This window comes from Cephus cinctus, unplaced genomic scaffold (assembly GCF_000341935.2).
Source record: "Cephus cinctus unplaced genomic scaffold, Ccin1 Ccin1_scaffold0689, whole genome shotgun sequence".
Lineage (NCBI taxonomy): Eukaryota > Metazoa > Arthropoda > Insecta > Hymenoptera > Cephidae > Cephus > Cephus cinctus.
This window is the reverse complement of record NW_014333312.1, coordinates 404,376-416,553: the sequence shown is the minus strand read 5'-3', so window position 1 is coordinate 416,553 and position 12,178 is coordinate 404,376. Positions and strand designations below refer to the sequence as shown.

General features: G+C 35.7%; 4 protein-coding genes across 5 annotated transcripts in view; 2 read left to right on the top strand and 2 right to left on the bottom strand.

Annotated features, from left to right (window-relative positions):
* The window catches only part of LOC107269666 (nuclear pore complex protein Nup88), a 257,533-nt gene extending 253,309 nt beyond the window's left edge, over positions 1 to 4,224 (top strand). Inside the window, exons 5-15 of the mRNA XM_025086989.1 lie at positions 1,612 to 1,734; positions 1,812 to 1,977; positions 2,046 to 2,143; positions 2,227 to 2,410; positions 2,484 to 2,644; positions 2,723 to 2,808; positions 2,887 to 3,131; positions 3,210 to 3,323; positions 3,406 to 3,632; positions 3,737 to 3,985; positions 4,067 to 4,224. Coding sequence (XP_024942757.1) covers positions 1,612 to 1,734; positions 1,812 to 1,977; positions 2,046 to 2,143; positions 2,227 to 2,410; positions 2,484 to 2,644; positions 2,723 to 2,808; positions 2,887 to 3,131; positions 3,210 to 3,323; positions 3,406 to 3,632; positions 3,737 to 3,985; positions 4,067 to 4,130 — 1,717 coding nt within the window. The 3' untranslated portion in view covers positions 4,131 to 4,224. The remainder of the gene's footprint in view (positions 1 to 1,611; positions 1,735 to 1,811; positions 1,978 to 2,045; positions 2,144 to 2,226; positions 2,411 to 2,483; positions 2,645 to 2,722; positions 2,809 to 2,886; positions 3,132 to 3,209; positions 3,324 to 3,405; positions 3,633 to 3,736; positions 3,986 to 4,066) is intronic.
* Positions 4,225 to 4,275: 51 nt separating this feature from the next.
* On the bottom strand, positions 4,276 to 8,456 carry LOC107269676 (sarcoplasmic calcium-binding protein). The gene is made up of 6 exons (XM_015743801.2): positions 7,716 to 8,456; positions 6,047 to 6,163; positions 5,119 to 5,286; positions 4,871 to 5,011; positions 4,674 to 4,754; positions 4,276 to 4,597 (listed from the first exon to the last, which is right to left on the bottom strand). Exons 1-6 carry the CDS (start codon positions 7,851 to 7,853, stop codon positions 4,451 to 4,453), a joined length of 792 nt encoding a protein of 263 aa, XP_015599287.1. The 5' UTR covers positions 7,854 to 8,456; the 3' UTR covers positions 4,276 to 4,450.
* Positions 8,457 to 8,608: 152 nt separating this feature from the next.
* On the bottom strand, positions 8,609 to 9,990 carry LOC107269680 (vacuolar protein sorting-associated protein 29). Its single transcript, XM_015743815.2, has 4 exons — positions 9,829 to 9,990; positions 9,412 to 9,603; positions 9,089 to 9,324; positions 8,609 to 9,007 (listed from the first exon to the last, which is right to left on the bottom strand). The coding sequence occupies exons 1-4, from the start codon at positions 9,829 to 9,831 to the stop codon at positions 8,890 to 8,892; spliced, it is 549 nt and encodes a 182-aa protein (XP_015599301.1). The 5' UTR covers positions 9,832 to 9,990; the 3' UTR covers positions 8,609 to 8,889.
* On the top strand, positions 9,883 to 12,119 carry LOC107269671 (cell cycle checkpoint control protein RAD9A). Of its 2 annotated transcripts, none has more exons than XM_025086992.1 (6): positions 9,883 to 10,008; positions 10,354 to 10,556; positions 10,617 to 10,781; positions 10,847 to 11,003; positions 11,069 to 11,240; positions 11,317 to 12,119. In XM_025086992.1, the coding sequence occupies exons 2-6, from the start codon at positions 10,398 to 10,400 to the stop codon at positions 11,984 to 11,986; spliced, it is 1,323 nt and encodes a 440-aa protein (XP_024942760.1). In that variant the 5' UTR covers positions 9,883 to 10,008; positions 10,354 to 10,397; the 3' UTR covers positions 11,987 to 12,119. The 2 variants fall into 2 exon arrangements, with proteins under 2 accessions (XP_024942760.1, XP_015599279.1); XM_015743793.2 differs by lacking the exon at positions 9,883 to 10,008 and adding an exon at positions 10,036 to 10,218.
* The last annotated feature ends 59 nt before the right edge of the window (positions 12,120 to 12,178 follow it).

The window sequence follows — 12,178 nt, the reverse complement described above, 5'->3', positions numbered from 1 at the left end:
GAAACGTAAGGGATGCGCAAGGTTGCTGCACCAGCACTGCCCTCGCTCTCCCTCCTTCGCTTAACCTATACCCATACTTCCGCTTCGGGCACCACCCCCCTCCCCGACCCAAGAGCCACGGGCCTTTGTCCAATTTATTATAGCCCTGGAAATTCAGCCGGTACGAATTTATGAAACGCTCTCTACTTCACAGTGAACTACCAACCTGTACCTACTCAGACTCTTATTTGTAAGTAGGTACCTACGGTGCTTTGCGTACTACTGGTAGCAGCTATGCTACCAACTGCCTCACGGTTCGATGGAGAACGTAACCTGGTAGCAGAGATGATGTTTTTTTTTTTCAGGGTGTTTTTCTAGGGTAACACAAACCCCGGTATTTGTGTATGTCAGGATGGTGGGGGTGGAGGTGGGGGTGGGAGTGGGGTGGAGGAGCGGTAACGGTCGTCGTCGCATAAATTTTGATAATTTCAAAATGGTGACGCAACGAAGAGAAAAATTTGCCGTCGCGCGAACCACGTTGAAAAGTGCGAATAAATCGTGTCACCTTTGTCAACGAACCATTTCCCACCCTTAATGCAGGTACCAGGGTGTACGGACACGGGTACCAACCCTCGTCCTTTTACTCGCGACTCCCCTTGTAACTCATGCCTTTTTCGGTTGCGTCGCGACGCCGACGACCTCCTGGCTGCGAACACGCGGACCATTGGCTTTTTGACTGGATACACGTGTGTGCATACATTTTTATCAATTATTAAGAACTCTGCTGGCCGACGCTATGCTACGGGCATTAATAACGCTCGGGTTAAACCAGCACTGGCTGCCACGGCTACACCCCTTACAGTCCCCCCCCCGTCTCTTCAGGACGCGAAAATATGAGTAATAATAAAAAAATACGAAATGCAGGCAGCCACTGGCACTGAGAGCGAGTCTCTGCCTTCTGTTTTTATTTTTTTTATTTTTATTTTATCCCACCCCCTTCTCTTTTCCTTTTCCCTTTACACCCTCTGGCCAGATACACGACTACTCCTTGTATAGTATATGTAGCACTATTGTAATTGTACACAGGTACAAGTAACGACTGTTAAACACATTGCTGCTGTTACAGTCATTAACTTTATGGTAATTTAATTAATAATTTTTTACAAATACTGCAGTCTGTTGTGGTTGTTACGCATTCTTTGTTCTTTCATATCAGATTGAGGATCAAGTCGATACGAAGCCATTTTCTGGCAAACTAATTTACGATTAACGTATGCAAAGTACTTGCCATCTTCCTACCCTTATTTCCTCATCCATTTTACGTGTGTGGAAGGGTATGCGAAATGACGCCCGTACGCGATACGCCAACGTAAGCTAAATATAATAATTATTTAAAAAGTCCATATGCAAACCTTGTCTCGGACTGCGTGGACCCCGACTGACCGTAGACGACCGGGATTATAATTACTTCTGTTTTATTTAAAATTCCAAGCCAGTACTGATTATCTCACCGCCATACAGAATTCAAATCTTCCTAAAGACACGCGCGAGCTGTACATTCTGTTATTTTAAAGGTAATGTTACGAGCAATCTTTCTCTCCTCTTATAAATGTCTTTCGTTTTGCTTTTCAGAAGCCACAACCTTAATAGCTGCTGGTCTTATTTCGCTAGTGGTGAAGTTCGTAGAGCAAGATGGCATCCTGGATCTACTAATGATTCCCATTTGGTTGTACTCACGTCACAAAATACATTACAGTAATAACAAATATTTACTTATCTGAACTTTGTCATAATTATCTATAAAAATATATTATACGTATCCTTCATCTTAGGCTATTCGAGTCCGAGGTAGGCTCAGAACCGAAACTTATCAGAAACTGGAATATCGGCATGAGTCGTTCGGGATCTCCATCCAAAATACCAAGTTTCGAAGATCTTGGAGACACGGCAGTCGATTTTGATTTTACTACACCAACCGTTAAGAAATCTAATGGCAAGGTGAGTGAATCATTGATTTAGTAATGTAGGATAAAATTTGAGAATGAAAATTTTGTTTTTCACTACAGATGGACAAGATAAACTGGAATCAAATCGAGTGGTCAATTTTGGGACTTTGCGGATCTGGCGAAGTGTTTATAATTCGTGAAAATATTTTAGGCGAAACGTACGTATGACTTTCTAATTATATTAAAACAATGCCATTCGACACAGATCCACCTTTCTCTTATTGTCACTAATTCGTTTCAGTTATTCTAAATCAATACGGATGGAGTTCTTAACTATACATCCCTGGGCAGAGGATAATTATGGCACAGAATTCTGTTCTATAATGTGCATTCAAACAACACCCCCGATTGTCATACTGGCATCTTGTCATGGAAAGATTTACCATGGCATTTTATTGAAGGATGTAGTTGATGAAAAAGATAAGGTAGGAACCAAAGAGATAGAAAAAGCTAGTGTAAAATTCAGAAATAATTTTGCATACATTTTCACCTTCGCAGCTGAACTCATCCAATAGTATCATTGAAAGATCTAACACTCCGAAAGATGCTCTGTACATTTATGAAATTATAGAAATGGAACTGGGATTGCTGTACAGAGAAGAAGATAAAAAGTACACCTGTCCAATTAATCTACACAGTGACAAGGGAAACAAATCCAGGTTTCATAGAACAAAAATGATATTTTCTTAAAAAATTCATTCTAAAGAAGAATCTATCGATATACTTTTTTTTCTTAGATACTTCTGTTCCCATAATGCTGGCATCCATATGGTCAGTTTACCTATGGTTTCACAATTGGATGAATATATCAATGCTAGCGAAGGTATGTTTCATCGAAAAACATTTAATGGTTTCCTTCTAATTGATATCATTGGTTCATTTTATTTTTTTATATATATAGAGAACTCTGAGCTGTACATTCCAACACTCTCAAACCAATCAAGTTTTCAATATCTTCTCTGTACAAGAACCAAGCATACCAACGAAAATCAAGCTACTCCTATATTGGGTTTTGGTCTACTCCAAGATCCTTGTGTCTTGATCGTGTTGCTTCATACAGGAGTAGTGGTGGATTTGACTGTAGTAGATCTTCAGTATCTCCCAAAATTGGAACAACCAGAACCAACCATGAGTCCCAGTAAAAAGGTACAGTCCCTCTTACAATACTATATAATAATAATCTATAGATACTTCATCTAATCACTATTTTAAATGAATTAACAGGTAACTAAAGTGCCATTCGACGTATATATCAAAGGTCTTCTAAGACACGAAGTGACGCAACCCATTACTAAGCTGAGCAATCAGTCAGAATTGTCAGCTCGTGAAGCACTGGAGGTAATATATAAAATATCAGGAATCAAACTTAAATTAAATTTCAAATTATTAATGTTTGTTCGCTATTAATTTTTCTTAATAGCTACTGTACCGTGCAACTCACATATTTCGTACAAGCTATTTTATAAATCATGACAAAGTACGAGAAGAACTGTCAAAGAAGGTGCGCAGTCTGAAGGCTCTCAAGGAACACCAATTAAAGGAACTTGATAGACTTATAGAAACTAAAAGGGAACTTAAACAAACAGCAGAACATCTGGCTGAGCATTATGAAGATATTAAAGATGTCCAAGAGGATCTAGCACGAAGGTGAGAGTCTAATTATAAAATATAACATTTCTAATTAACAACTATATCGAGCTACTGTTTAGTTATCGTCTAGACAACGAATAATCAATTGATTTATTTTTCAGAGCTGATACAGTATTGAGACTTGTTAAACAAAAGGAACCTTCGATGTCTGTTGCTGAGAGAGCTGAAGCCCTCGCATTGAAAGATATGGCCGATAACATAAATGAGCTGAAAATGCGTTTGGAACAGTTGAAGAAAAAAGCTTCTGATCAGGCGAAATATCGTGAAAGTTATAAGAAATCGAATATAACTCGCGATATCGTACTGAGCAAGTCTCAAGAGGAAGCAATCAAGACTAACTTGAAACAAATGTAAGTGACAGACATAATCGGACTAATTTTCACTAATTATTAATTATCTACATAATTCATTAACTCATAATTTTTTCACAGAGGTAACGACATTGCGGGACTGATATCACAAGTGAAAAATCTTCAGATAGACATTGGCCTATAATATGCGCAGTGAATTTACTTTCTAACTTTTTTTTTTACTGTATTGCGATATGTTTTTAAAAATAAACCTCACGTTTTCAATTATTTTACCTTAATTCTATGCATTATCAATATCAAAGAAAGATGAAACAAATTAAAAACCAGTAGATATAGTGATGCGTGTTATTACGCTATATTAAAATTCTCGTTTTTCCGATACAAATCCTATTAAAAAACTTATCCTACGCTTAAAAGTTAGTGGCATAAATGACGCTTTGATGAAATGACACGAATATACGTTATCATTAAATTATCACAATTCATGAGATCGTTATGTAATTATCACTCGACCAGTGGTCCCCAGAAGTGTTTGCTGGGCCTAGTGGGATCATCGCTGAGGATATAATCGCGTCCAAGCTTAACAAATTCCTTAAAACTAATTTTTCCATCTTCATTCGTATCGATAAAAGTGAACGACACGACAGCGTGCTAAAGATAAAATAATCCAATTAGCAGACTATTCGTAATACGAGAAATAGTAAGTGATAAACTGTTTAATAATTACATCATGACTGAGTCCCAGGCACTGGAAAAACAACTTGAACTCCTGCACTGATATTTCTCCGCTTCCATCCTTATCAACTGCCTGGAGAACAAAAACGAACAAAAAATTACCACTTTGTAATAAATAATGAATCATCCTCATATTGCAATAATTGCAATATTTTATATTATAGTTTAAAATTTTATATTATAGTTTACCTTGAACAAGAAGGGCAAGAAATGGTGACACTTTCGCTTAAGCGATGTATCATTAAGAACATGATGCATCTCCTCCAAATATTTCTCAACAGATACAAGATTGTATGGACTGATTTCGCCCCACTGCTCCACCCACATGTCCTATAAATATCATACAATCAGCCACGGAATCATGAATCACTGGGACAAAGTTACTATACAATTTGTATATAATTGCAACTGCATATAGAATCTGAAGCTGTATTTACCCTGAGAACTTGTTCAAATTCCTCCTTGGCTGCAGGGCTCAAATGTCCTAAGTCAGCAAACCTTTCACCAAGTAACATAAAGTCATCATAGCTGATGACGCCGTCCTTGTTCACATCAAGATGACTGTGTAAAGTACGCATCTTCCTTCTCCAGAATTGAGACTCGCCCTAAAATTAAGAGCGTCAATTTGTATGCACAACTTACAAGAGAAAGTGGTAAACCGTATTTCCATCGGTGACGATCGCTTGTAAAGTATTGATTAAAGTTTTAATTGCGAGACTCCTGCTTCCTAATTAAGGTCATTGCATCGTTATAATTTTATACACCTGGAGGGAATAATATTAAGACAAAAGAGCCTGAAAATCAAATACGCACTAGCGATTTTAAAGCTAGGGCCAATAGCTAGGAAAAACACGATAACCTTTGTCAGTTAAAAAAAATAGCAAGACTATATGTTTCAGAGACGAGAGAAAATTAACCATAATATATACTTCATCGTGAACTTTCGATAGTCCTTTAATCTTATCTCAGTAATATATTTGATACATTAAACATCTACATAAAAAATGTTCATGACCCAAATACTGTAGTCTAACACTTTAGTCATGCGTGAACGAAGCAACATCTTTTTTTAACTTACTTTACATAATTGCGCAATAACTATTATGAAGCTAGAAACTCTTTTTTGAAGGGCCCAAACACGACAGACCCAATCAACTGGTTCTACCCACTTTGGAATTTAAAACAAGCAGTACAATAATACCTAGCGTTTGTACGTACATCCATATGTTATTAGCATACTTTATACGCAGTGGCGACTGTACGCAACGAGCAACTCTAGTTTCCTGCCTTGAATTTCAGCCTTTCATAATGCCCTCGTAATATGATGAACGCAAGCAATGTAATCAAAAAATATATATATCTCACCCTATTATGTTCGTCATCAGAATCACTGTCGCTATCGCTGTCTTCATTAACAGATGCCGACGCCCTTGTGTGATGAACATTCCTTTTACTGTACATCCTCTTTGCAACGTGAGCATACTGAAAATTAAAAAAAAAGAAGACTCATTGCTTATACAATTTTTTACTTATCAATAAAGTCAATTATCATGGTGATTTGTTATACCGACATCTTGTACTATTTTCTACAGTCTCGTTCATTGTTATGCTTCTCCTATCAAGCGGTGTGAAACGACCGAGGTTCAAGAAAGTTCATTAACCTGCATGAAGTCGCTCAAGTGAAACGTGGATAGCACGAGAATAACATTGCAAAATAATTTATAGTTCTATGAAAACTACTAAAAATTAAAATGAAAAAATTAAACTTCTAGAATTCGTTACGTAGATACCTGTGAAAGGGCCTGGCCTATATTATATGGTACGGACCAGGCCCTTTTCCTTTCACTACATTCCTGGGAGTCGAGTTTGACTACATACAATTTTATCAGGAAGACCTTGTGTATGTTTTTAGATCATAATATATTAATTAATATATATCTACTTCTACAGTATTGACGAAAATGAACAATCTTGTTCATTTATTCAGTCGCATGGCTGCTAATGCCATGTACATATATATATTTGTTGTGTGTCTGATTACGCAAGGTCTCACGATTCGATTTTCAGTTTGTAAACAAGTCTGGTGCGAAGACCTACTTTCATATTACACTGATAAAATGTTTGACGCTGCACATCGGGTATAAAGGAAAACACACTTCGCACATGCTGAGTGAACAATTGATGAATATAATTGCCGGTTGCTTGACTATTATAGATATACTATATGTATATGTATAAAGTTTAATACAGTATTATTAACTTTATAAGTTTGTGACTCTTTTCGAATTGTTATAGCCCTATAAAAATATGTAAATCAGAAATACAACTTTTATTTATGCCATCCCATTTTCACTTAAGAATGTTCAACCTATATGTCAGGCCCAGAAGAAATAGTTGAAATTTGTATGAATTAAAATATCAGTCAAATATCTTTTCAGTTCAAAAGATGTGTCCGTAAATTTGTATTGACTTAACGTGGCTTCTTATGGAGACACGATACGTTGGCGTGTATAAATGCACTAAGAGATATGAAAAATGTGAGAAACTATTGAAACTATTTAAGTGTTTAGAAAGTATACATCAATTTTCATGGGAAATTATATGTATGAGCATCCACTTTTTTTTTGAGTTATTAAAATAAAACGTTATTACTGTAACTTTTATCATAACTGTAATATTTATATATATTTTTATATTATTTTTGAGTCACGAAAAGTCTAAAATTAATATTTATGAATTTTCAGTAAAATCATACTCCATAGTTTTTCCTGGGGAAACAGAGTTGCATGTAAATTGACTTAAAACAATAGGAGCCAAAACATGGATGTATTTTTCTTGTATACTGTACTCTTTACAATATCTTTAGTTATGCAGAGTTTATATAATATAGATTTCTCAATTCTAGTTACTTTTTATTGTGACGGTATAAGGTAGAACATCCTTAACAGACGCGACGCGAAACCACTTCTGAAAGTGTCAATGGCGACTGCAGAAAGCTGAATAAAATAAAATAAATAAATGTAATTGCACGAACCTGATATGCATTTTCTGTTCTGAAAGCATTTTGTTCTGAAGCAAAGAGGGAACAGGACAACGCCTGCGCCCCGCGTTTTTCCAAAATTCCCCGCGAAATGGCGGAGCGTACTCCAACCCTCAGCAATGCAAGAGCCATGTTGTCAATTACACGGTTAAAATATTAATAACACAAAAAAATAGCAAATTGAAGTCGAGAAAATGTTTTCTTGAGATGAATATTACACGAGCGATCGTTCGGTACTAAACCCAAACAAGGGGCCCCGATCCCTTTTGTAACGACGCTCAGCAACCCCCCTCTTACCACTGACGCCATTACTGCCTGTTCTTCTCTTCTTTTTACTGACTCTCATTTCTGTCTCAAAGCGTCTTTACTCTACTGTAGATAAATCCCCATAGGCGTAGAGAATTACACAGTTTACATGGCAATAAACAGCCGAGGATGTTTCTGGAATAATCTAAACCTTTTAACTTTTTTTTTTACCACAGACCCCTTTTTTAAAATACTTTTGCAGATGATATTAATTATTCTTCGAAACATTCAATGACATTTACTTATGATTATCCACCTATACTGTGCGTCGTGGACCTTGAATCATTCAACGCCTATGGAAATAGGTTTATCTGTATGTTGACAGTCTGTGTCGCATTAAGCCAGAAGAAGCTATTGGAAGTAACAACGGAAGACAACGATTATTTTGAAAGTATGACGAGTGGGGATCAGATGCACGTAGTCATGTAACAATTACACAGGGCTTGTTGAGGTCGATAGTTGTTACGAATCGATACTACGTGACAACCGGCATGGCGTACTACTCGAGCGGAACAGCTCGCAACTGGTAAACAACAAACAAGTCGGCCTAGATCAGTCGATGCTGATTGATATATGTAACGATTAAATTATTTTTTATTTACAATAAAGCGTCGAACGCTTCAATCACGTATTGTAGTGCTTAATGGCTACCTTTATATATGTATATATAATTATACGCACGCATCGCGCACAAATCGTACGGTACATATAGTTTGAATTCAAAAATGGATATACATCGCGTGTATCTCATCAAATGCACACGCTGTATAAGATCTCTTTTCGGTAGATGCCGTTAATAAAAAAAAATATGTATATGTAAAGTACGAAAATTCGGCAGCAGTCGATAATGCTCATTTATTTTTTAGCTCTTCTTGTACTCAATTCGCTCCACCTTTACTTCATCCCCTACAAGCTGGTATACATAAGTTACCACTGTTGAACTCTGGATATCCATCAGCACAAAGGATGGTATTACAGAGCTGGAAGAGAAAGTATGAATTTAAAGATGTGCTTGTTGGCAAAACTGATGAAGTGATATTACAAAGAAATTATCCACTAACGTGTCTAAAGGGTTGTATGCTCCAGTTGCAGAACCTGGATTTATGTAAAATTTATTCTCATGCTCGTAAGCTTCAAATTTATGTGTGTGACCAGATATGAGAATATCCACGTCCAATTGCCTTTGAATTAATGCTAGAGATTCAGGATCACCCCATGGAACCACTTGATGACCATGCGATAGTCCAATTCTAAATTGACCAACAGTAACAACTTTTTGTTCTGGATAATTCAAATTCTGTAAAAAAAAAACAATACAGTTGTTAGCATAAAAACTGATAATACTAGAGATTAGGGTAAGTTTGTATTTAAAAGTTGTACATACTTCATCAAAGTCACCCCGTACTACGTGTACATCACTGGCCAAAGTCTTGAGATAATCATAGGATTCCTTTGTACAAAGGTTGCCTGTACATAGAATATGTTGTATCCTACCAGGCACAAGGAGCTTTTTAAATTTACTTGGCAAGCTACTACATCTGTGTGGAATGTGTAAATCTCCCAAGACTAGAACAAGCTGTGTAAAGTAATCATTAGTAAAAGAACTCATATTATTAGTCATACAACATTTGATAATAAGATATCGTTAAAGTACTACATAATTAATAAAATACAAAGAAAGAACTCTATGGTGTGATACTATATTATCTGACAACAAAGTTATTTACTCTTTTATGAGGTTAGAATTTGTAACCCCATAGTGAATCAAGAGACCTACAAGAGATTCAAGATTTCTACTTACCATGATTATTAAATAGTTATGCTACTACGAAACACTTAGAAATTTATGTGATCTCTTGGAGTCAGTTTCAACAATCATTAACAAAATTCCGAATTGTGGAAATGTCAAATATTTTAGTGAATGTAGGAGTGACAGTCCAAGTGAAATCAAGAGGGAGGATACCCTATCCCCCACCATAAGGTAGGAATGATCTTTTAGCCAATCACTAAACGATCCAGCGCATACAAGATCGTTCGTGAATAGCGGGAACTTGAATAACGCTGCTGTATCTCATATAATGGTGAATTTCTGAAAAATTTATATGATTGGCTTAAACAGAACTCATATAACATAATTGTGAATGCTATAAAATCACCATGAAGTGTATTGTACCTGGAGCCAATATTAAAAGTATGTTAATCTTAATTCTATGTTTAGGTTATGATTTCTGCTACCTTTTGACAACCTTTATTTACTTAACTAAAATTTGTTAAATTGTTAACATTAGTGTCAATTTATGATATAATTATATGATTACAATTTCAGTCTTGGCAAGAGCTATTCATTGTCTTTCAAAGATAGGAGATGAAATGTATGTGCACCCTCAAGAGAAGTGCATATCCTTCCGCTCTGTCAATATGGCAAATTCTGCTTATGCAAATTTTACATTTCATGAAAATTATTTTTCATACTATATTTTTGGAGATGATGATGAAAAGGACACCCTCAAGTGTAAAATCTCCATAAGGGTAAATAATTGTATATTCTTTATTTTAGTGTGTCATATACTCTAAAACAATTCTTTATAGAGTATAATGGCAGTATTCAAGACACCAAATGCACTAGACAAACAAGTGGAAACGTGCCACATAAAACTGCAACCAAATGCTTCCAAATTGATATTTATGTTGAAATACAAAAACAATATTACCAAAACATATTTATTACCTATAATAGACTCTGAAATGATGGAGGTTTGTATGTGTGTCTTTACTTATAAATTGTATTTATATTTCTATTATCTCATATCTTATTCCAGGCTGTATATAACAAGGAAAGTATTTCTAACAAGTTGACATCACACTCAAAGGTGCTTATAGATGCAGTACAGAATTTTCAACAGAACCTCGTAGAACTTACTATACAGATCACACCACAAAAAGTAATTCTGAGAAATTACATTGATGAAACATGCAGTAAGCCATTTATTCATATTTAAAAAAATCTTTGCATACGATAAATGAAAGTTTCTAATTTATAGCATTGTCAAAGATTACACGAACCCATTTGGCATTAGACTTGAGCGAATTCGTCAACTACAATGTAGAAACAGAAACGACCATTACTTTCTGCATGAAAGAACTGAGAGCTATTCTAAATTTTGCAGAGTCTGTAGGTCTTTCATTAGGCATCCATTTTGAAACAGCTGGACGGTAAACATTTTTACTAAAATGCAAATGGTCTTAACTATCACACCTGTATTTACAAAGTTCAATTTGAATTTTGCAGACCAGTGATCTTCACTATAGAAACAACATCGTTCGAAGCCAATGTAGTGCTGTCAACATTAAATCCTGATGTGACATCTGCCATTGACAAATCTGCAGGTGGCAAACGGGAGCAAAGTTTACAAAAGAAAGCAGCAAATAAAAAGTCATTTAAAAAATCTGCAAACACAGTTAATCGTCGCACTATAAACAATTCAAAAATTAGTACTAAAACAGGCAATGCAACATCAAACATACAAAGTGCCTCGATAAAGGACAATCATGATGTATCTCTTATTAATACTGATTCAAATACTTTGGTTAACATGGGTAATGGTCATTCTGAAAACGACCATGTCATGCAGAATAACAGCGAGCGAATCACCAGGGAAGTTTTTAATTACAATGAGAAACCTTCTACCAGCAAATCCATATTACATAGAGAATCCATCGACAGCAGAAATCTCATTAATTCTGTATTCTCCAATATGCCAAAGCGAAAGACGTGCAACGAACGTGTAGATGTTTCAGATACATCTGATGACGAAGACACTGTACCAAATTCACCACCCCCGGCAAAGAAAGCTCGGTCCATCTTTCAGAAATGCTTTCAAAAGACCTTTGACCCAAAAATTATGTTGCCAGGACATGATAGGATCTTAGCAGAAGATTCAGATGAGCATAGTGACTGATAATAACATAATCCATCATTTATATCACCTAAAACTTTATACGATCACATGTTAGTTTTTTGTACATAATCGAATAATATACAAGCCAAAATTAGTCTAGGCTAAAGCGTTAATAAATTATATCTCAAGTTTATTGTAAATATTTCAATATCAAGCGGGAATCCTATGACCTTATAAAAACTAAAATATCCC

Excerpts from the sequence above, each read along its gene's own strand:
- LOC107269680 (XM_015743815.2), bottom strand. Across the intron at positions 9,325-9,411 it reads TACGGGGTGACTTTGATGAA|AATTTGAATTATCCAGAACA; the intron begins GTATGTACAACT and ends TTTTTTTTACAG. Across the intron at positions 9,008-9,088 it reads GCATACAACCCTTTAGACAC|CTCTGTAATACCATCCTTTG; the intron begins GTTAGTGGATAA and ends TTTCTCTTCCAG.
- LOC107269671 (XM_015743793.2), top strand. The coding sequence starts at position 10,185 with ATGAAGTGTATTGTACCTGGAGCCAATATTAAAA. Across the intron at positions 10,219-10,353 it reads ACCTGGAGCCAATATTAAAA|TCTTGGCAAGAGCTATTCAT; the intron begins GTATGTTAATCT and ends TTACAATTTCAG. Across the intron at positions 11,241-11,316 it reads CATTTTGAAACAGCTGGACG|ACCAGTGATCTTCACTATAG; the intron begins GTAAACATTTTT and ends TGAATTTTGCAG.
- LOC107269676 (XM_015743801.2), bottom strand. The coding sequence starts at position 7,853 with ATGGCTCTTGCATTGCTGAGGGTTGGAGTACGCTCCGCCATTTCGCGG. Across the intron at positions 5,287-6,046 it reads CTGATGACGAACATAATAGG|GGCGAGTCTCAATTCTGGAG; the intron begins GTGAGATATATA and ends TCTTAATTTTAG. Across the intron at positions 4,755-4,870 it reads TCTTGCCCTTCTTGTTCAAG|GCAGTTGATAAGGATGGAAG; the intron begins GTAAACTATAAT and ends TTTGTTCTCCAG.